Genomic DNA, 25,148 nt, shown 5'->3' on the forward strand with positions numbered 1-25,148 from the left:
GGGACAACGACCAATCTTGGAACATTCAATTTCCATGATTTTACAAAAAATTTCATAACTTCGACAATTTCCAATCGATTTCATCCATTAAAGGCTCATTTTCTCCAGTTTTAAATGGACTTTAAGAATAAATTATGGAATGATTTTTTGAATCTTTTTATCCCATTAAAAATGTTGATTAAAACAAGATTTTAATGAAAAATTCGCAGGAAAAATAAAAAAAAAATGCTGTAAATTTTTAAATGACTTCAAAATTAAATTTTTAATTAAGACATAATATTCTAGTGAACGATAGCAAATTTATTTAGCTTCATTTTCATAAAAAAGATTTAAAATTGGTGCACTAGTTCCAAAGATATTGACATTTTAGTAATCGTACTTTTGTCCAAAATTCAAAAAATCAAAATTTTTGTATATCTCAAAAATGGCTCTACTTTAATTTTTTCTGACCACGGTAAACTAGTGTAATTAGTCAGAAATCAGTAAAATTCTACATGACATAAATTAATGTCGTTCGCGCCGCTGGTCTTGTCGGCTTCATTGTGCAAAAATGTTCTGTCACCTGCAGAAAACAGTTTAGAAATGTCATGACATTTTTTCCGCTTGCCAGCTTGTGTTTGTGTATCTTCTTTATGGTCATTGCACAGAGTATCAAATGTTAAGAAAAAAACCCGAATTTATCCACCTATGGTGTGATCAGACCCTTCTTACTTATTCAAGTTTATTTATTTTATTGTCATTATCACTGACCAAGCCCCCCACCCCCGTGTCATCCAGTGACGCTACGCCACTGCCTGGGGGTACCCCGAATATATCCGGGTGTAGTCTATTTGGTGAGGCTACCAATCACCTTATCATGGTATTTTAATGTGCTTTAATGGGTTTTAATTCAATTCATATTCAAGCAACTTTCCCGGGGTACCCGGAACATGTCCAAGTATGTCCAATGTGGTCTGGAACACTTAAGACGACTTGCATTGATCTTATTTTTGAATTCTGTAGTAATTTGATGTGTCGCATGATGGTTTTAATACGTTTTCCGTTAAATCCAGCGTGAAGGCCCATATTCACCGGATCTTATTCCGGCCATATCTCCGGAACCGGTTCACCGATTCCAAAACCGTTCAATAGCGTTCAATGGGATCCCAAGACCTATCATTTGGCGCCGAGTTTGTCCAAATCGGTTGAGCGGTTGCTGAGAAACGTGAGCGCATTAATTTCGTTACATACATACACATACACACATACACACATACACACATACACACATACACACATACACACACACATCCAGACATGTTCCGATCTCGTCGAGCTGAGTCGAATGGTATAAAACACTCGGCCCTCCGGGCCTCGGATCGATAGTCGGTTTTTCAAGTGATATCTATACCCTTCTTTGTAAGAAGGGTAAAACGTTAAACTCCAGTACTCGTGCCACCACTGCCTAAAACTACTATATACACCTCACCTACTATACATATACAAATTTAACTTAAGCACGCTACTGCGGGGAATTTTATAGAACGGTACCGACCGTTTGCTCGTTGCTGATTGGTCGACGTTTGCTCCTGTCTTTCGGCGGTAGGCGGAACAGGCTTGAACTGAGAAAAATGAATCTGAAGTTTGAACAAAAATAATTAAATATAGTTTAAACTAGGGTATACGTCCCTAACCTCGGTCTAATATGCAGCCATCGATTACGTTTTTAATCATAACTCATCAATGAATTTACCTGCAAACGATATTCTACTGCTAAATGGTATGCTTAGATATGCTTATCATGTCGTTTGCTATCAGAAACCACGAAAAGTTGAAAAACTTACTTTTTTTAAGACAATAACTCACGAGGGAAATGTATGTAATATGGGTCTATTGTCCCCAAATTGGGTCTATTTATGGATGCAACTTCGTCCTATCTTGTTTGATCCTCAAAAAAACGCTCTTGGTAACGTTTTCTGATGTATTTTTTTTTATCACTATCACTGTTAACTTAATGCTCTTCATTCCTCAAAACATTTCTTAGAGAAAATTTTACGAAAACTACATTAAATCACTCAATTTAAAAATTAAAAATTAAAAATTTCGCTTATCGTCTTTTGACCGCAGAATATCTAAATCAGAACATTGTGATGTTCATTATACAGGTTTGGCAGAAAAAATCTCCCTTCCTGTTCGTTCCTTATCATCCAAATGCAAAACAACATTGTTGACGTTACTCTTATTGCTATATGCTGTCAAATGAATTTCATGGGCCATAGTTAGGAACATAGAAAAGAAATGTGTCCCTAAAGTTGGGTCCATGTTTTACTTGTGAAAACGTTGTTAAACAATTAAAATAAACATAAAATATTCAAACAGCAACTGTAAGTTTTACGTCTAGTGTGTATTATCAGGTAATTCCAATCAATAAATGCCATAATCAGGCCATTTGATGATCGTCAGTCAACCTTCCCATCTTAACCTTATAAGTCATGGCGGCTAAAAACTCCGAACATTGTGATATTCTCAACCAGTTTTATTACTTACGAGAGCTGAAAATGTATTGAAATGTTGTGATATAAATTGATTTGTGTGTGGTACACATTTATCAACCATCAGTGATCAATATTTTCCTTATTTTTTGTGTAATATTCCTTAATTAATTATTTATTTGCGTGATAGGCCGAATGAAAGGACTAGACCCACATTACATACCGTAACCCTATAAACCCATTTCTTAAACTGAACTGTTTCTAATTATTACATTATTGGCAAGCATTATGGTGCGATAAATAAAAATATTATCATTTATATTTACTGCTCGAAAAAAAAATAAATAAAAATGTTGCATGCGCCCTTTTGATTTATAGTACATCTTGTATATCGCCCTGAGGTTATTCGCCCGGCTGCACACGGAGCAGGTGTACGACGGCTGTTCGCAACAGGACGGCAAAATCGTCATCGGCGACATGAACGCTCAGGTAGGGCGGGAGGAAATGTATAGACCGGCAATCGGGCCAAACAGCCTGCATGCCGTATCGAACGACAACGGCCAACGATGCGTGAACTTTGCAGCCTCTCGGGGTATGGTAGTTCGAAGTACCTTTTTCCCCCGCAAGGATATCCACAAAACCACCTGGAGATCACCTGACCAACACACAGAAAACCAAATCGATCACGTTCCAATCGACGGGAAATTCTTCTCCGACATTACCAACGTCCGCACGTACCGCAGTGCAAACATAGATTCGGACCACTACCTAGTTGCAGTATGCATGCGCTCAAAACTCTCGACGGTTCATAACACCCGTCGAAGTCGAACGCCACGACCCAACATTGAGCAACTACGGGACGCCGGAGTTGCCCAGGACTACGCGCAGCAGCTGGAAGTTGCACTACCCACGGAAGAGCAGCTTGGCGCAGCTTCTCTTGAAGATGGCTGGAGGGAAATCCGTTCCACCATAGGTAGTACTGCTGCAGCGGCACTAGGTACTACAATCCCGGACCGAAAAAATGACTGGTTTGACGGAGAATGCAAACTGTTAGTAGAGGAGAAGAATGCAGCACGGGCGAGAATGCTGCAACACCGCACCAGATTGAATGTGGAGCGATACACACAAGCCCGGAACAGTACTCGGTTTTCCGAAGGAAGAAGAGTCAGCAGGAAGACCGAGATCGCGAGGCGATGGAAAATCTGTACCGCGTAAACGACACACGGAAGTTTTACGAGAAACTAAGTAGTTCGCGCAAAGGCTACGTGCCGCAAGCCGATATGTGCAAGGACTTTGACGGTAACCTTCTCACTAACGAGTGTGAGGTGATTGAGAGGTGGAAGCAGTACTATGACGAGCACCTCAACGGTGATGCAACAGAAAACGAAGGTGGCACGGCAACAGACCTTGGAGCACGCGCAGAAGACGACAGGCTACCGGCCTGAGGAGGACATCGGTCGGCTGAAGAACAACATAAGCAACTGGTGTAGATCAACTACCAAGTGAGCTATTAAAATACGGTGGTGAAGCACTGGCTAGAGCGCTGCACTGGGTAATTGCCAAGATTTTGGAGGAGGAGATATTACCGGAGGAGTGGATGGAAGGTGTCGTATGCCCAATCTACAAAAATGGCGACAAGTGTGATTGCTGCAACTACCGCGCGATCACACTGCTGAGCGCCGCCTACAAGGTACTCTCCCAAATTCTATGCCACCGTCTGTCACCATATGCAAGAGAGTTCGTGGGGCAATACCAGGCGGGATTCATGGGTGCCCGCGCTACCACGGACCAAATTTTCGCGATTCGGCAGGTTCTGCAGAAATGCCGCGAATACAACGTGCCCACACATCATTTGTTCATCGATTTCAAATCTGCATACAACACAATCGATCGAGATCTGCTATGGCAGATTATGCACGAGTACGGACTTCCGGATAAACTGACGCGATTGGTCAAGGCGACGATGGATCGAGTGATGTGCGTTGTTCGAGTATCGGAGACACTCTCGAGTTCATTTGAATCTCGAAAGGGGCTACGACAGGGTGATGGACTTTCGTGTCTGCTGTTCAACATCGCGTTAGAAGGTGTGATCAGAAGAGCTGGGATAGACACGAGTGGCACGATCTCCAGGAAGTCATCAACGCATCGAAGACAAAATACATGTAAGGAAGAGGTTCTTGGGAAGACAATGTTAGCCTCCCACCCCGAGTTCAGATTGACGGTGACGAAATCGAGGTGATTGATGTGTTCGTGTATTTGGGCTCACTGGTGACCGTCGAAAATGATGTCAGCAGAGAAATTCAAAGACGCATTATGGCAGGGAATCGTGCCTGCTTTGGACTCGGGTCGAATAAAATTCGCTGCCGCACGAAGTTAACTATCTACAAGACGCTGACCGGTGGTTCTTTACGGCCACGAGACCTGGACTATGCTCGTGAATTTATTTTTTATTTATTTAACCACCATCTTTGACATTTTAGCCATACAGACTGTTTAAAGTGACCTAATCCTATTCTTAAAAACTGGTCTACTTATATTAAAATCAAAAACATCACACACATTATTAAACAGTATGCAACATCTATCAAGAGGATTGTTATAACCGTAAGCAGTACGATGTCCCGGAGTCCACAGAAAGTAATAGTTGCGGAGACGGCAAGCTCTGGAGTGTGCAAATTGATGTTCCCGAGCAAACAACTGCAGTAAATATGATTACGAATCATGTCAATTATGAACATCCTCTGGAGAAAGACTCGGCGATTTGTTAGTGTTTGCAGTCCAATAAGCGCACATCTATGCTCGTACGGAGGTAAGCTATCTGGATTTGTTCATGGCAGACGTCGTAATGCAAACTTTATAAACTTTTTCTGGATTCTCTCGATGCGCACTACATGAACAGCATGCTATGGTGCCCAAATTTTTACTCCATATCCAAGAATACTGCGGACCATAGAGCAGTACAGCGCTTTCAGGGTGTACACGTCGTCGAATTGTGTAGTATTGCGGCGCAAAAATCCTAGCATGGAGTTGGCCTTTGCAACTGTCATGGATATGTGCTCGTTAAGCCGTAGTTTGCTGTCCAAGATGAGCCCAAGATCCTTAATGGCATTAACCCTTTCCAGCGGCGATTGATTCATAGAGTAATCAAAAATTATCGGAGAGTGAGAGCGGGTAAGGGTAATCACTTTGCATTTGGCCATTGGATTGCATTCCATTCATCTGACACCAGGATGACAATCGCTCTATATCAGCTTGTAGTGCGCAACAATCCACGATCGATTTGATCACACGGTACAGCTTAAGAGCATCCGCATATAGCAACTTACAGGAACTTAGCATATCACACACGTCGTTAATAAACAGAACAAAAATGAGAGGTCCTAGGTGACTCCCTTTTGTTACCCCCGATGGTTTATGGAATACCTCGGATCTGGAATCATGTACCTTAACGAAAGCCTTCCTGGATGATAAGTATGATTTCAACCAACAAACGATCCACGGTGGAAGACCAAGGCGGTTTAGCTTCATAATGGCTAGGTCGTGAGGGACTTTGTCAAAAGCCTTAGAGAAGTCGATGTAAACGGAGTCCACTTGCTGACGCTTCTCGATGCTACCTATAAGAGTGTTTTGTTGTAAGTCATCAAGTTAGAGACTGTCGAGCGCTTTTTCATGAATCCATGCTAAAACTCTGAGATTATGAGTTGAACTTCTCATGCAGAAGACTTTCGAGAACTTTGGCCAATCAGTTCAGGATCGAGATAGGTCGGTAATTGTCCACTTAGTGCATGTTACCGGACTTGAAGATTAGTGTAATTGAGGCGAGCTTCCAGCCATCCGGAAAAAAGCCATCCTTAAGCGATCGATTGAAAATAGACATAACTGGAGTGGCCAACGATGCTGCACAGATCTTGACGAAAGACAGTGGAATACGGTCCGGGCCTGGACCTTTCGATGGATCGACTGAGCAAAGGGCTTTGATAATAGCGTCTTGACTGAAGATGAGCTGCTGCAGGTGAATGTCGTATCTTGGTAGCTGATCAATGTATTGCTGCGGTGGAGGAGTTTGATCGGGTTCGAAAACACTTCGGAAAAAGTCAGCGAAAAGTTCAGCAGAAGCGGTGTCGGTGGTGGAGGTTCTACTACCGTAGGTGACGTCCACGGGAATACCAGCTGACCTTTTCCGAGAGTTGTTAAAAGACCAGAACGACGATGGATTTTCCTTGAAAACCCTCTGGAGGTTGTCGACGTACTCACGAAAGCGAACTTCCTGCAAACCATTATACTCTACTTCTACTAGCTGCACCGTATACTTGCGGTCCGGGAAAGAAAGTAACGTTTTCGAGCTTTACGCAGATGGTTACGCAGATTACGCAATTGCGGATTCCACCAAGGTTGTTGGAATTTCAAACAAGATTTTCGTGTCTTCACCGGAACAGTATCTTGGATTACTTTATCACCCCTATTATGTATTTCGTTTCGAACGAAATTCTCATACGAAAAAATATTTTTTTGTATGAGAATTTCGTTCGAAACGAAATACAGAATAGGGGTGTATAGTTGTAGTATAATACAGAGACGGCGGCATCAATGGTGGGTTGGTCAAGTATTTGTACCCAATCCATGGCGGCAATCCTCGTGTTAACAACATCGAAATCACATTGTGCAAAATTATACTCACTGCGGGCTGCTGGGTACGAGAGCGGATGATCTCTCGAACGGGAGTCAACTTTTTGAACCAACGACTTGTGTTGACAATCAACTTTCATAATTGCAGAGGGTGGTTCAAACAGCTCGATGCAATCGGAGTCACTGACGAGAACCAGGTCAAAAAGCTTACCTTTCGTGTTCACCAGATCGTTGATTTGCTTCAATCCAGCAAACAGTATGGACTCCACTACAGTGAGTTCCTGTTCTGATGAAGCATTGAGAGGCAGAAATCCTCTGACGTCCTCATCGAAGTCCCAAGCTAGATTTGGCAGATTATAATCGCCCTCAACTATGGTTGTATCGTGAGGGTTTGACATACCAAGGAGCTGTTGTACGGACTCAGCGTGTTTGGTGTAAATGTCGGGCTGACTGTTTGGTCGAATATAGATGCAGCACAGGAAGATCGATTGATGTTGTAAATCGACTTGATCAGCAATTTGTTCGAGGCTCTCAACGCCCATACTTCAGCTCGGATTTCACGGCAATTAGGACGCCACCGCCACGTCGCAGTGCGCTGGTGGGAGAATTCCGGTCACAGCGGTAGATTGTGTAGTTGCTTGCGAGTTCAGCATTCGTAATGTCGGTATGAAGCCAGGTTTCAGTGAATACCACCATGTGAAGGACCAACGTACCCTTGGTGTTTTCGAACGGAAGGTGTTGCGTGCCATGTACGGTGAAATGCAGATGGATGACGGAACGTGGAGGAGGCGAATGAACCACGAATTGCACTAGCTGCTGGGAGAACCATCCATCGTCCACATTGCAAAAATTGGGCGACTACGGTGGGCTGGGCACGTCGTAAGAATGCCGCACGACGGCCCAGAAAAAATGGTTCTCGAAAGTGACCCAACAGGAACAAGAAGAAGAGACGCGCAGCGGGCAAGGTGGATCGACCAAGTAGAAGGCGACCTGCGGACCCTTCGCAGACTACGAGGCTGGCGAAGTGTGGCCATGGATCGAGTATAGTGGAGACGATTTCTTTGGACAGCAGAGGACAAAAAGGCCTAAGTCTGATTGTTAAGGTAAGTATGGCTGGTTCTCGACAATGCGATAATTAATCGTTATGATTCTGCTACCATTCCACTTTCTATCTACTTTCATTTGGAACAAGTAGAAACCCGATTGGGCCTGTGACTGTGGTTGGCAAGTCAGAACGGAAAAACCTGAGAAAGTCCCGAGTGAATACGTGTCGATTCATGTTGACATGACTCGTTCCCGGCTATTTGGTTACCAAATTTTAAGATTGAGCCACTATTTGTAAGGTATGACTATCTACTTGTGATCGAAAGAAATAAGAAACCGGTTGTATTTGTGCTTCGCCAGTGACAACGGGAAAACCCGTGATAAGTGACTGCGGACATTTGGATTCGACCTAGAGATCCGCGAATTTTTTTCTAAATTGGAAGCAATCATGAGAAAAGAGGAAATATGCCATCACCATGCTACCGGATAGTCTGAAAATAGTCTGAAATCGCAGGGAAAATGGTCAATTCCTGAAAGTAGAGCTAGAGATCCGCGATTTTTTTTCTTATTTGCATACAATCATGAACAAAGAGGAAATATGCGCTTCTTCTACCGGGTGGCCAGAAAACGCCCTTTCGGATATTTAGATTCACCGGGAAATTCATGTGGTCATAAAGATCCACGATTTTTTCTTTAATTGCATGCTATCTTGAACATACACACTTAGATTTTTTTGGAACCACCGAGCAGCTCGGCATTTGGTAGCTGAGATCTTGGTAAGTTGTTCACTGAGATCCAGCAAAATAAAATGCCGAGGGTTTATTTGAAATCACATATATATTTGGTCGGCCTTCGATATAAACACCCTACAAATCCGAACTACAGATATCCTACTGAAAATCGTAACTTTTTCTGGGAACTAGTTCATTCGAAAAACCGTATTTCGGGGAAACCTTTTTTTTTGGGGAAAGTCCTTCAATCTCCTTGAAGAATTCTTTCATGTATACAACAATATGCGACTGGACAGTTTCGTAAACAAATGTTTGTTTACATTTCTGTGAGATTGCTGTTTGTGAAATGAGGGAAGCTTTCGGATCTGTGTGTGAAAAGAGACAGCGTGTTCTTAAATTTCTTCAAAAATTAATCTTATCTATTTGCAATAACTTATCCGATAATATTTGGTTTCAGTTTATGGGAAAAATGTTACATCATATTGAAATTCGCTATAACACTGTTTCTATTTCATGATTTTTGTTTGTTTTATAGTTCTATTGTTTCACCAAAAGTTCGAAAATTGCACGATTTCATTGCAACTTTTGTTTGATGTATCGTTGCGTAACAGAAAATGAGATGAAATCTTCTTGACTTGCAACTTTGCAAACTTATTTTGGTTATTCATATTGATTTTGTATTCCAGCGGTTCTACCTATAGCTACATTTTTAATTATATTAAAGTCATTCTCTATTACATACTAAGCAACTTAAATTCTGATATGTACAATGCTTTTGCAATCTAACTCATCTTAACTACTAAATTCTTGAACTGACCTTAGCTAACCTGATGCATCCTAAAACTAATAAAGACGGAACGGTTTGTTAATAAATATCTTCATGTAGCTCATCTCACGTTTAAACTGAACTAACTTGACCGAATGAACTGCTGACATGAGTGATGTCTATTTTGTGATCTAGTTTTTGTGGTCGTCTGATTAAATCATCCAATAAATGAACGGTAGAGTATACAGCGAGAGAGAGACAGAGAGAGCACCTCAACCCTGGTCCCTAATTCAAGTCAATAAATTAATTAATACTAATTGCACTGCCACTTGTGTATTAGCTTCCATTTTTCAAGTGTTTTCATCAATTGTGATCATAATTCGTCTCTCAAGCATTGGCGTTACGTAACCTATGTTAACAATTTTGTTATTACACCTTAAAGGGGCGATCTGCGTGTAAGCTGAGTGGAGTTCGAGTTTAGTATCTACACGAGAGCCGTGACCAGATTATTGCGCCTATTGAGATGAGTGTTTGAGTTGGGTTAGATGTCGCAGGCGTAGTTTTATCGTAACCGAAGTAGGCTGAAACCGGAGAACCACGTGCTCAGGCAGGACAGTGCCGTTGGAACCAGAAGTGATAGATAGCTGGTGAAGTTGTTCAGTTTGGTGCTGGTGGCAGACGAAGGCGACGAGGGACATTTGTTCGAGTTGTAGTAATCTTCGCAGTACATCTGAAATAGAGGAAAAGACGAGAATGGTCGCGTGTTACTGATGTTTTGATTGATGGCAATTTGCTGTAAGTATTCTGTTTATCAACCGTTATTGCGCAATGGAAAATGTATCCACTGTCTCTTGACGGGTGAATCACATTTGAACAATGTTTGCCTTAGCATGTGCCAATTATGACTGGCGTGATTTGAATCGTGTAGTATTAGGACCTTCACCTACTAACCTTTATTAGCGTTGAAGACATCTTGTCCAGGAAACCTCTGGTGAATTTGGCCGTCTCCCAGCCGCACGTCTTTTTGGCAACACTTTCCGAACAGTCCAGGTATTCAATGAAGGAACAACATACGGTCCGAACGTCCTCCTCGGCATCCCGTCCGGCCGTAGTGTGATGGTTCGGTTGCTGCTGGTGATGTCTTTCGTGACGACCTTGGTGTTGATGCTGCTGCTGCTGCTGCTGCTGCTGTTGCTGTGTGATAACCGAAACCGTATTGTGGTATGTCCGGCCGCACACTTCATAGTCCGGTCTGACCCGCTGCAGACAAGGTGCATGCGACAAAAACTCATTCTGGTAGGGTCCTTCTTTGCACAGGTCACGAACGAATTGATGGGTGCCATTATAGAGTTTATTGAAGCGATTACGCTGCTCCAGAGTCATGCACCGACGGGTGTAGCTTCGGATGCAATGTAGGCCCCTAGTCAAATCGCTGCAAGGAGATGAAGAGTACAAGGGGAAAAAAGAGTTAATAGTCAGATGTAGGCTACGGTCAAGGGGAAAACTGTACAGAAGTCACTTTGCCAACAGGACACACCCGGAAGGGGTAGCATCTTGAGAAATAAATTGAAACATTAAAAACTATTCTAACGCGGCCGAGTGAGCCTGTGTGGGAGAGCAGGGCAAAAAAGTGTCACCGAGAAAAGGCGATGTCACGTTTGGGAGATTTATGTACTCACATCTAACGACCAACTACAGTAGCATAACAGCCACAGATTTGAGGCAGGACAGGAAAGGTTACCGCAATAACTAACTGCTGTTTTGTGCACCGACTGTTGTGTAGCGGACGTGGTTGTGGGTGGTGAGGGTCATTTTTGAGTTTGCAAATAATGAAGGCAAGGAATTATGTTTATGCTTCAACGTGACAGCTATAATCGGTTTGGCCATTAAAAAAAAGTTGGGTCATGATGCTTTTCAGCGACAAAGAGAATAGTTTCTACATAAAAAGGGTGCAAGTGTTGAGAGGATTAAATGGTGTAAAAAGTGGGATGTGATCGGCAAAGTTATGTTGCAGGTTATGATTTGTTAAATTTTTTATAGCAGTGGATAGATTCGTATTACATAATTGCATACCTTCTTCCTCTTAAAAATAGACTTCAATTCGTACCATCTACGATTTTCCGTAACTTGGTCAATGCTACTGCGAGTGGATAGATTTTCGTACAATTTGAGGAGCATTTGATGTATTTTTACTGGAGGATTTTCAGACAAATAGATCTGTCTCGTCCAAACTTTCATACAGTGCTTTCTCGATTTTTTCTACTCCCGATTTTGTCCACCCCCGATTTTGTCTACCCCCGATTTTGTCAGTGTTTTTTCCCGATTTTGTCAGTGTTTTTTCCCGATTTTGTCAGCCTGAAGATTTTGCTGAACTTTTTGGTTTTCAAGCATGAATTCTCAAGCATTTCGCTCCACTAAATTGTTTTGTCGCAACAATAACAGAGGTAACTAAAAAAAACCTCAATTATTGCGACACTGCACAGTTGTATCAACAATCAATACGAAACTAACGATTTTAAATTGGCTCACTACTTGACTAGCCTATTGGTCCCAAGCAAACGATTAACGTACCCCATTCTAGTCGAAATTCTAGTTCTACGCAATGTTTGTTTTGATTCGCTATGAAAGTTTGACAGATAAAATGAGGGGTTATTGGTTTTTCCTATGTTTCGAGGGGTGAATCGATTAGCTTGGGACCGAAGAGAGTACCAGAGCTGAGCCAAAAAGTTGAGCACGTAATTTCGGGACCTTCTAGTCTTAGAGTTAGCTCTATGGTTGAATCGAGTCCCTAGGTGGCGGATAGAGCTGGGATGGCTGCAATACAAGTAATGGGCAGATACCCCATTCAAGAAGATCGTTGGCGTGATCGCCAAAATTAACGTAATATTCATATGCAGTTGCTACGCACCCGATGGACGATGGAGCAGTTCCACGAGACGCTGATTGGACTTACCGAAGAGCTGATCGGACGAATACCGGTAGTCATCCGAGGAGACTTCAATGCTTAGGCAGTGGAGTGGGGAAACAGATGTACCAACGGCACATTCTGCTGGAAGCTCTGGCAAAGCTGGAAATTAGGCTTTTCTTTAAAGGCACCACCAGCACTTTTCGCAGAGATGGCCGGGAATCCATTATCGACGTCACTTTATGCGGACTGTAGTTCGTCGCTGATGGAAAACATGAATTGGAGAGTGTGTGAAGGATATACCCATAGTGACCCTCTGGCAATCCGATATGGCATCGGCCAACGGAATCCTGTGGCAGTATAGAGGATGAGAACTTGCGACCTGAAGTAGGAGACGAGTTGACAGAATCGTTAGGGAGAGCATGTGACACGACCATGCCGAGGAAACTGGAGCTAATAACAGACGGCCTCCAGCTTACTGCTGCAACGAGGCAATTAGCACCCTCCGCGCTAGTTGTCTCAGAGCCAGAAGACGTGTTCAGAGAGCAAAAACAGAAGCAGACAGAGAGGAACGTAGAGGAATGTTCCGAGCACATAAACGAAAGATAAAGCAGAGCAAGTCAAACTGTCAGCTGGAGCTGGGTCGAGATGCTGCTGCCAACGACGCACACCGTCAAATCAAATGTCAAGTCATGCCTGCTGAAATGTGCTTTGAGAACCTGAAAGTCATCGTGGAAGGACTTTTCTCGAAGCACGATCCAACGACCTGCCAACCTACATAGTACGGATACGGAAAGGGAGATAACGACGAAGTCACCAACGAGCAACTCGTAGCAGTGCCTGCTGGATACACTCGGAAAACTCTTGGAGAGGATCATCCTAAACAGGCTGACAAATTGCACGGAGAGTGAGCAAAGATTGTCGGAGAGGCAGTTCAGATTTCGAAAAGTAAGAGCAAAATTGGATGCAATCCAGACAGTTGTCGAGAGAGCCGAGAAGGCGTCGAAACAGAAGTGGAGAGGAGATCGATATTACGCCGTGATAAACGATCGACGTCAAGAATGCGTTCAACAGCTCCAGCTGGGAGGCCGACGCTACTTCCAGAACCGGGTTCTGAACAACGAGTCAAATATGGGACAGAGATCGATTAGGATCACGGTGGGAATTCCACAAGGCTCCATCCTTGGTCCAACGTGATTTAAAACGGCGGTCTAACGCTGAAGGTACCCAAACGAGTTGAGATCGTTGGCTTTGCGGACGACGACGTCTTACGGTAACAGGTAAGACGCTGGACATGATTGGGTCGACATGATTGGAAACCTCATGCATGTAGCGAAGGTGCAGATAGCCCACAACAAAAGCGAGGTGGTATCGATCAGTAACTTTAAAGCGCTGCAGGGTCAGAAATTACCGTGTTGAAATGCCTGGGAGTGATGGTCGAGGACCGTTTGGCTTCAATAGCCACGTAGAATACGCCTACGAGAAGGCAGCGAAGGCCATCAACGCGGTAGCCAGAATCATACCGAACATCTCGGGACGGCTCCTGGCTAGTGTATTTACGTTGATACTGAGATATAGAAGTTCAGCCTTCGTTGCAGCGCTGAAAACCAAGTGGAATTTAAGAAAACCGAACAGTACTTACCGGCTCAACAAACCGTACGCAAACTTTTCCAGACATTTGGTGTTCACAGCAAAAAGTTAATTTTAATATCACATCAAAGTGGATGCACTTCAATCGTGTCGAAAATATAGTGTAATATTACTTGCTAAAATGGACAAAATTATCATCAATACAGTGTATAAACTGACATTACGCTGCTTTTGCTGCATTTGTTTGTGGCCATAAAAATTAAATGAGATTTTCGACACGATTTAAGTGCATCCTCTTGGATGTAATATTAAAATTTATTTTTTTTGCTGTGTACCCTTTGTTGTAAGGAGAGTAAACATTTATCAGTAATTCCATTAATAGTGGATACATAATGGTTAAACTTGATTACAAAATCATTTTGTTCCATGTTTGTTTGTCTATTTTTTTCTTTATTACCGTGATTTTTAGCCGTAGGCTAGTCCATCATGTATGTGTGTGTTTGTCTATGTTGTCTATGTTCATCAAGTTCAAATCAAAAGATTCGATACATCATTGTACATACACAACCGTGAACAATTAATTAATTAATTTTAATTATGCCGATGGGAAGTCAGGCGAGGCCTTCCTTAGCTCAGTCGGTAAAGGCGCAGCTGCAAAGCAAGACCATGCTGGAGGTGGCTGGGTTCGATTACCGGTCAGGTCTAGGAATTTTTCGAGTTGGAAAATTTCTCGGCTTCCCTGGGCAATAGAGTACGATTGAACTTGCCACACAAAATTATTAATGCCAAAATGGTGCAGGCATCGAAAGCTCTCAGCGAAAGCTGGATAAAGTTGAGAGAATTCGCAGAAGAAGAAGAAGAAGAAGAAGAAGAAGGAGAAGAAGAAGTCAGCCGAGACACGCATCGCATGTTGCCTGCTTCAATACGTGAGAAGTGTACGACCTCCCACCAGAAGTCCCGGATAGCGATCTAGCATTGGTGCTAGGGAAATACGGTGATGTGAAGCGTGTTGTTCGGGAAAAATTTCCAGCTGCCTTGGGCCTCGATATGCACATAGGTGTGCGGGGTCTACATGTGAATGCTAAAAAGGAGATTCCCAACTCGATGCATTTCCTTAATCGAAAGGGGAACATATTCTATCAAGGAAAAAAACATGTGTGTTTCTTTTGTAAGACGGAGGGGCATCGGATGAATTCCTGCCCCAAACGGAAGGATCGGAAACAGCAGCCGCTTGTTTTCAAGTGCAAACATTAGGCGCATTACTACTGCAAATTTGGGATAGTGCAGTCTGGTAAGCGGTCACGGTAGTCGACACATTTTCTGTGATAATCGACTGCCTTTGCCTCCGACGCTTGCAAAACTAGCTACACAGCAAAAAATAAATTTTAATATTACATCCAAGAGGATGCACTTCAATCATGTCGAAAATCTCATGTAATTTGTATAGCCACAACTATAAACAAATGCAGTAAAAGAAGCGTAATGTCAGCTCATGCACTGTATTAATGACAATTTTGTCATTTTTGGCTAGTAATATAACACCATATCTTCGAAACGATTGATGTGCATCCACTTTGATGTAATATTAAAATTATTTTTTTGCTGTGTATCATATAAAAGTACCAAACTAAAATGTCATATCCAGGCCGAAGACCGTCAAGAATGTATTTTAGTTTTTCTCATAATACGAGTTGCTGATGTTGTGGGGGGAGAGGTAGCTCATCGATTCTTCCGGTTCGCCTCCTAGCATCATGCTTTAAGGTACCAGGCGATAACCAGGGTAGTTGATCGATAGCTCGATTACGTCATTTCGTTGGCGTCTGCAATGGTAAATTCTCATAGCAGGCGTTGACGATGGGACGTTGTCGAGTTGTTGAATAGCAACTATCGTGGTAACTCACCGATTACCTGTCGATCTGCCAAATTTGGAAAGACGTCTGCATTGAATTGTCTCATATAATAATATTCCGCCCACTATATCACAAGAAATTGCGAGTAGCTGAGTGGAATGGAGATAAGTTAAGCATTGGGTACAGGACCAAGTCTCCCCTGGGTGGTGCCAAAAGATGAGCGCAATAGAATCATCAAGTTGCCATAAGGCACGGAATGAGACTATTGCATGGCTGGGTAGTCAAAGTCTTCCATTCGTTAGTCATTTCAGGTGGATTAGAACAGGTTTAGGTGGGCGTTGGCCAGATTTGGATTTTTCAGATGTAATCCTGGATAGGACCCTGTCATTGAACGTCGCGTGAAAGTGGAACTTAATGAAGGCCTAAGTACTTTTTCGTAGTTTTTAGTTTTCGGATTTGAAAGATCGTCGGTTACAGTGGCCTGCTTACTGAGCAGAAAAACGCGGTCCCAGGTCCTTACATATCAAAGAGATCTATGGTAAAATCGCTTGTGTATCGTGTATTTTGTGAAACTCGTTGTTGTCGTTGGTTCCGGGTTTGAATGGATACACAAATTTGAGCAACGGTATTATGTGATATGAGGGGCTCGGTGGCCAGAGCAACCGTTTTTGCTTACTGAGCAGAACATCATTAGTCTAATCTTAGGCCCATCCACATTCAAGATTCGTCAATCGTTTTATTTGTTAATATGACTACATGGTAATAACAGCAACTCGGTGACTAAAAAGGTGCTCGTCTGCCTAGTGGCAAACGTTTTTGCTTACTGAGCAGAAGACCGTGGGTTTAGTCCCAAGCTCCTTCGCGTTATATGATCGTTAGGACATCAATTCAGCTTATCGTTTACCAAAACGAACCCTGCTGCAAACCCAACCCTCTTATCCAACATCCCAGTGATTCCTCGTGGAAGTGCAGAGATGTTCTCGGCTTCCATCAAAGCGAGTGTCATGTCAACACAATCCTTCCCATTCCTTTCTTGACCTGTGTTCGGGCGCGGCCGGCGCTGGTATTGCCTAATTTAAGATCACCAGTTTTTACACATTGAGGATTATTGCTAGTCCCAAGCATCGTCTATTGGTTCTCTGTGTAATTACAGCTGATCTGGCAGTAACAGAGTAGCAACCGTGGGCGGTCAATCAAGCTCAAGCTCAAGCTCAATAAAAGTTGCTGATGTTGTGCTTGTGTGAATTCTGAAAACAGCAAGCAATGATGTCCTAGAAATAACATTTAAGATCGGAAATGGTTTAATTTCCACCAAATTGAGAAATTAGAACGAAATCACACATGTCATATGATAGTTATTTGATAATTTTATTTTGCTCGAATGTTATTCTACCGCTTGTGTTGTGTGCGAGAGACGATGGTAGAGCATGAGAGTGTACGAATACGAACAGACTGTCGCGCACGACAACGAAGCGAGTGTAGTAAAAAACATCAACCGTTTTAACCCCTGGGATAGTGGACTATACCATGTGGGAGCGGATAAAGGATAAAGAAGAGGCCAATGCAATATTCAACAATTGGTTGAAGCAAGGGAAGTTGAGGGCACGGATGAAAGCGGAAGCTAAATTAATGTCGGCTTCAAGCAGCCATGGTAAAAACACTGAACTATTTTGCACGGGTGGCAGCACTTTAGGGGCATTTAAGGATGTGTAGTGGCAAAACTTTTCAAAAACTGCCATTAAGTTTGCGAACTTTTTTACGAACACTCTTCCAAAAAAATCAGTCCAGCTATGAATGAACTGAAAATTCATCAAAGCTTTGTAAGAAGAAGTTATAAACTTTGAAATGGGAATCATGTGTATGGAATTAGCGGCGTCGGTGGTGTAGTGGTAAGCATGATTGCCTCTCACCCCAGCAGGCCTGGGTTCAATCCCAGTCGACGCCGCCGGGATGTTCTGAGGCATAACAATCGTTGGTTCCCCGTATTGATGAGAGTTGATGGGTCGATAGATAGGGTCCAGGTGTGGGAGCTGCCTCCCTGGCGTCGGTAGCATTGGTGCTCATCACGGAAAACAAGATTGACGGAAAACAAATCAAGGAAAAAAAAGTGTATGGAATTAGTTTGATTCCGAATGAATGGAGTTTTGAGATATTTTAATTTTTGATTTAAGCCTTTAAATTTGTCGAACTTCTTAACGGAATTCCCGTATGAAGAGTTTTGAGTGTGTTGGTTTATTTTCTTTTCATTCCGTTATAATTGCTTATCTTTTGACAGATACGCGTATTTCGTCTATGACGATCTAAGGTCGAATTTTTGCCCCACCTTGTTTTTATTCGTGTTGGGTATTTTGATCACTGCGACCAGTACATAGATCGACATAGACTGACCGAAAGTATTTTCCCAGTCAGGTATTACATTTCGAATGAATTGCACTACTTGTCTGGGAACTGAATTCCAAATATCCGAGGGTTCTGTCAGCCCCTTATCCAGAAAAATACGCCTCTTATCGAAGATTGCTGTACAAGAGCATAGTAGGTCTTCAGAGTCTTCTTTTTCAATGTCACATAATCGGCACATGTCCTCATGAAGTTTTCTTATTAGCTTCAAGTGATATTTACATGGACAGTGTCCTGTTATAAAACCAGTGTACATACTGAGATCTTTCTTTGAAAGTTCAAGAATTTTGCTAGTCATTGAAATGCTCGGATTAATAAACCGTTTCGACTACCTAGCAATGAGAGTGTTGTTCCAATTGGTATCCACTTTAATTTTTTTTTCCATTTCTAGAACTCCATTCTAAGAGAGCAAGCAGAAACGCCACAGAATGGTGCTGGTCCTAAAAAATTGTTGAGATGATCCAAGCCTAGCTAGTGTGTCGGTTTTCTCATTCCCTTGAATTCGGCAGTGACCAGGAAACCAAAATAGGTTCACTTGGTTTTGGCAGGCCAATTTTTGGAGTTTAGAATTATATGTTGCCCCACCTTACTCTACATTCAACGAAATCATTCGCAATACTTCGAATGATTATTGCATTGCTCGAGCCTTTTAACAATATGCTTTCAAATTTCGGATGATTGCCTTCTGGTTGAATTCGTCATCAGCAGATGAGCATCTATGTGACTGTCGTCCAAATAAAGAATAATATTTATTTGAAAAACAATAATTTAAGAATAGGATGATTTGCAAATGCTTTAAATTAGATTAATAATTCGACTGAAATTTCCAAATTGAATAGCCACGAACAGCCATCCCATCATTGATACAAACATTGTTTGTTAGTAGAGGAGACATCCTCCACAATGAAATAGACACCCTTTGGTTTCCATGCTTTACCAATGCTCGTACCACCTCTGATAACGGTGACTATGTTTCCACCTCGTTTGTCAGCTCAGATCAACAAATAACGTTCGATAGAATTATTTACATCATCGTTTTGGATGATATGCGATGAACCAAGAGTGTACCCCATTAGGCATAAATACGTTAGGCATACGGACGTTAGGCATACGGACGTTAGGCATACGGACGTTAGGCATAATGGACGTTAGGCATAAAGTCATTAGGCATAATGGACGTTAGGCATAATATACGTTAGGCATAATGGACGTTAGGCATAAAATACCTTGCTGCTGTGCAACTCTAGAAACCTGCTTAACCTGTAAACCTGTAAACAATGCTTAAATTAGACTTAGCGTTGAATAAAAAATGATACAAGTTAAACAAACATAGTTTATTTAATAAGCACAGTTTGGAATCCATTATTTATCATATCATAAGTGACGTATCTACATATTTACTTAGATCCATGATTAGTAGCGATAGTGGTTAAGTAATCTTACAATGAAAACTCAGCTTAGTTTTGAACTATATCTTGAAATCAATCGCATCTAGAAATAAAAAAATCACACATTTGTTGTAATATACTCTTACACACATATTGCAAAAGTCAAAGAAGAAAAGTTTTCCTCAAAGAACAGCTCTTGAAATAAAGAATGGTGAATTCTGTGATTTTTCATTCAATAACCAAAAAACAGCCAAGGTTGAATAAAATATGATGCCAAAGAACAGCTCATGAAATCAAGAATGGTTAATTCTGTGGTTTTTCATTCAATAACAAAAAAACATACCTGCTGCTTCCAGGATTACCTGCCATACTTTTCGATACAACGATTCTGATTTTGTTGTCATCAGAATGAAAACTAGTGGAACCATCTACTGATGTGAGGGAGTGATACTTCCATGAACAGTGACGAGTTGCCGAAACAAACAAGGAACTGTGGCAAACGTACCATCTGTAACCCAATACTTTGCCTGTCCAAGACGTCGTTCATGAGTTCCAAAATTAAGGCTCTTTCATTATTGTCACCGAAGTCAGCAATCATCCGGTAGATTATGCCTAACGTCCATTATGCCTAACGTCCTTTATGCCCAACGTCCATTATGCCTATCGTACATTATGCCTAACGTCCGTATGCCTAACGTACGTATGCCTAACGTCCGTATGCCTAACGACCGTATGCCTAACGTCGTGCACCCATGGAGATGAACCAATACTATATATGCATTTCAATTTGGGATGACAATCATTCTACAGAGAGCATTACGTATTTCAACGGTTTGCTTCTCATATCAATGTTCACCCTGTATTCGAAAGGAGCATCATCTGATTACAAAACAACCGTCATCCGGTTGCAGCTTTCATTCGGAAAAGTGATTTAGATGTTTCGATTTGAATGGTCTGAGGTTTCATTCGAACAGAGGATGATGTTTTGGTACAGTGTACTTAAATGTCTCGTATTTGATATTACTTTTTAAATTTGATTTATTGGAGAATGAGCTATCGTTTTTCGGATCAAATATTTCTTAATCTAGCGATGAAAGACCCACCAAGTGATCCTGTAATGATTTACTGTTGCTGTTGCTAGAAATTTGAAATGAAAGCCGCACCCAAATGGTCATAAATGTCACTAATTACTTTGTCGCTGATAATTAAAACCACATCCCTTGATAGCCATTTCCCTTAATAGTGACAAAGACGGCAATAACATCCCCAATAAAACAAATACTCACGGGCATATTTTATCCAGTTCCTCCTTTTTGGTCGCTATCGACAAATCCGTTGACGATTGTAACACCTGAAAGGGCCGTGCGCAGGTCGCCAGTTCCTCTTGGCCGCAGTTTTCTGCTCTAATTTTTGCGAGATTCACTGTAAATAAAACCAGAAAGAAATTGCGTCAATTACTATGAGAAATCAAACTTGACAACCACTACAGTGAAAAATGCGATAATCTTCTTGAGCGTCGTCGTCCTCAAAGAACCCGAAGGACAGGCGTCAAGAGTGAAACTTTTTAAATTAAAATTTAAAATCACGTAACATCTTTGTGCTCTCTTTTGATGGTCACTGCCTTAATGCCCGGTTGACACTTGTGCTGGTTCACTAAGCCAGCTGCTGGCAAAAACGGTCATTCAACAGTTGCTAAAAACAGTTTACATCAATACTGATGACCAATTTTGCCAGTTGTTGGCTAATTAGTGCTAGTGGTTGGTGATTCACGTCGTTCGGAAACCCATGGTTATTAGCATGATGTAAACAGTTTTTCGGTGCTGAATCACATTGGCGGATCAATTTCTGGCACAAACTAGATAGGATTATACCAATTTTAGAAAATCGGCATTATGAACCAGCACCAATGTAAACCGGGCATGGGATGTAGTTTTTCCTACAGCGTCTTCGGTTCATTATGCAAATTCTGAAGATACTGAAGGTACGCTTGAATCGGAAGTGAAAATCGCAGGACGAGTTCATTCTAAGTTTCAAGCGTCAAGCATGGACATCTTGCATCATAGTTTTGACATCTTTATCAAAACATTGATGCACGAATATCATATTTATTTTATCGAAATCACGTCAATTATGAATAATTTTTATCTGTATCCTATCCGATACTGGCAACCGACACTCCAGTCAGTAGTGCAATGGGATCGAAATGATGGCGACCGATCTGCAAAGTGCTGCCTCTCGAGACCTTCTTGTTCCATCATCGCCGTCATCATCAGCATCAGTAGCACCCGATGAATGTTACAGTGAAGAAAAGCTGACCGCCCAGTCTCGGGATCTCGGATCTGGTGGTGGGCGGATGTGGATAATCAGTGTCGATTTACTCGCTGCCGTGGAGGATTGACATTAAGAAGCAGAAAGAGCGAACGAACGAACGAACGAAAACCATGACTAAGACAAACAAATTTTCCCTGCAGAGTTAAGGGCGACGACGACGACGACGACGACGCCGAGGATGGTTGCAACTTTTTCTTTATTTCATCCTCTTGGGCAGTGCAATGAAGGCGGCGTCGGTGGGTGTTTGATCGGCAAACCGAGAGGTTAAACTGAACGGTCTCAGGGGGGTTTATTGAATCTGAAATTTGTGTCTTATTGCGATGCCGTGGTTCGGCGAGCGCTTTTTCTCTGATTCGGAGATAATTATTTTCCAACTAGGTAGGTATGATGATTTATGACGATAAAAACGTCTCAAGGGGTGGACATGGTGAGGATTCGATGAACAAGAAGAAAAGATACTTGTTTTCATTTTTACTGTAACATTTTGGTGTCAACTTCACTCTTCAGGGCAACATTGAGGTGGACCTCTTTTCTTTTTCATGAAAACAATGGAAAAAAAAAGTTACACTTGACTATTTGTAAAGATTTACGGAGCTGGTGAACAGATGAATAATCTTCAGTGATTGATGTTTTTAGAATAGGAGGCGGTGATTGTTAAGGAAGCTGTAAAATATGTAATTCGAAATAAATTTGGCTTACAACTACGAGGGATTCATCATTGCAGGATGTTAGTGGAGATCGCATGAACGGAATATGCGATATACCGAGCTGCGGTCCAATACAATGCAAGAAAGACAAATCTGGTGTGTATTAGTGAGTGAAATGCATCATGTCACTCTCTCCATGCTTCGGAATATGGATACGCTAAAAGCGAATAAGAAGCGCTCATTTCCTCTCATACTCGACTTCGTATGCTTTATCTGCTGAACGGGAATTGGAAAGAGTCGTGGCCAGGCTTGCAATTGCTCATACTATAATGATAGTTTTTGACGGAGGACTATGTCTGTGATTTCTATATGGGGGTACACTTTGTGAAAACCTAAAATGGAAAATGTAACAAAATTATGAAAGATTTTGAACATTAATAACTCAGCTGCCCCTGGACCAATTTCAATAATTTTATCTCCAATCGATTAGAAATAATTCTACGCATCAAAAGCAATGCTTCCGACTGATGATTTTCAACAAGAAACTATTGAAAAAATGGTAATGACAAACTTTGTAAAATGTACAATAAAAAGTGATAATTTTATCACTGTTTTTTTTCATTAAATAAACGTTCTTTCCAAACCCAGTCGTCATAATCGAGTACCATAAACCAAGATATAAAACAGCGCTGCTGTCTAGCCTTAACTCATTTTCGCTTCGGACGGCGTGGTGAGCAGGCAGCAGAGGCATCAATACCAGCAGTATGAAGGTGGTGGCAGGTTAGGTAGTCCATTCTTCTACCCAACAAGCAACAATGACTGGTCGTGGCAAAGAAGGAAAAGGTCTTGGTAAAGGAGGCGCCAAGCGTCATCGGAAGGTTCTTCGTGATAATCGCCATTCGTCGTCTGTTTTGCCGTGGTGGTGTCAAACATATCTCTGGTTTGATCTACGAGGTGTGCTGAAGGTGTTCCTGGAAAATGAGATCCGTGATGCTGTCACCTACACTGATCACGCCAAGCGTAAGCGGCCATGAATGTCATCTACGCTTTGAAGCGACACAGACGCACTCTGTACGGTTTCGGAGGTTAAATCGTCACCAACTTTGGCCAACAAGCTTATTATAGTAAATAGTTGGAATAGAATTTATAAGTGCCTGTTTGTCCATAGTCAGAACCAAACGCCCCCAACGACCACACAAAATGGTCTCCAGAGTTGTAATCTTGTAACCAAACTTGGAAGCAGGGGTGTGCAAGTAATTTTGATCGATTCTCTTAATCATATTTCTCTTTGAAAAAAGAAATACTACAAATTTGGTACGCCTACAATTCAAAAGCGGAAAGAGTTAAGATAATAGATGATCGATCAATTAAAAGAACTAAATGCTCTTCACATTTGTTCCGTCCACTAGTGGTCCTACGTCAAGCTGCCGTTCGTGCCTAGACAGACCCTTCTACTTTTATTTGTAAGGTCACAACTTCTTTTCGAGGGATGCCTATACGCCGACGTTAACGGCATCGTTTGGGTGTTCACGCCGAGAACGTGATTGGTTGATTATGGCTGAAAACTTTGATCAATGTTCAATAGTCAATTATTGATCAACAACTTTATATCATCTTTATACTGAACAAATGTTACATTTAATATGAATAAAATGGTGCAATTATAATTGAATTCCATTCATAAATGACCATGTTATAAGTGTTCGAAATCTGACACTATTTCGTCACACATTTTGATTTGATTTGCACTCCAGTATATTTCACAAGCCCTACGTCAAAAAGTTATTTTGGCATTTTTTTTTGCCATTTTTCAACGATTTATATTAGTTCTTAGATTAGGTTCTAAATTTAAAAACCTACATCGGTGCTTTTAAAATATTTCATCGTTAAGGTTCGTTTTAAATTTGTTTAGCTATTTTATTGTTTGGTGGGCGTTCGAGCATTTTTGGTGGTTCTTTTGGTGTTGTTTGACTATTTTTGAGCTAATTAGGCCATCTGTTGGCTGTTTAGTGCTTCAAGGATATTTTTTTTGCGGATTTCAGACCGGTTTGTGTTTTGTAACTTTTATTTTTGTTGCATTCCAATGACATTTTAGTGTGTTTAAGCTAATTTTGACCCTATAGAGGAAATGGCTCTAATGTAGACCTATCGATCTAAGATTGAGCGTATCGCTAAAAATCTGCTATTTATCAATTTTATCTAGATGAACGCGTTTTTGGGACGTTTCTAATGAATATTTTTGGTTGCTATTGCAAATTAAGTCGATTGCTGAATTTATGTATTGGCTCAAATTAGGGGCATTTAAACTGCCATTACATCCATTTCCCTTATCTGCTTTCAATATTAGTGGGTGGCAAGTAAATGGAATTTTCAAAAGTTGGTCGCCATCCACGAAAGAATGA

General features: G+C 41.6%; 1 protein-coding gene across 1 annotated transcript in view; it reads right to left on the reverse strand.

Annotated features, from left to right (window-relative positions):
• Window positions 1–9,261: 9,261 nt before the first annotated feature.
• The window catches only part of LOC135702252 (uncharacterized), a 123,018-nt gene continuing 107,131 nt past the window's right edge, over window positions 9,262–25,148 (reverse strand). Inside the window, exons 2-4 of the mRNA XM_065223285.1 lie at window positions 21,055–21,190; window positions 10,590–11,070; window positions 9,262–10,368 (exon numbers count right to left, since the gene is read on the reverse strand). Of these exons, the coding sequence (XP_065079357.1) occupies window positions 10,201–10,368; window positions 10,590–11,070; window positions 21,055–21,190 (785 nt within the window). The 3' untranslated portion in view covers window positions 9,262–10,200. The remainder of the gene's footprint in view (window positions 10,369–10,589; window positions 11,071–21,054; window positions 21,191–25,148) is intronic.

This window comes from Ochlerotatus camptorhynchus, unplaced genomic scaffold, assembly GCF_037179485.1.
Source record: "Ochlerotatus camptorhynchus isolate MF236.1 unplaced genomic scaffold, CSIRO-AGI_Acam_v1.1 ptg000189l, whole genome shotgun sequence".
NCBI lineage: Eukaryota > Metazoa > Arthropoda > Insecta > Diptera > Culicidae > Ochlerotatus > Ochlerotatus camptorhynchus.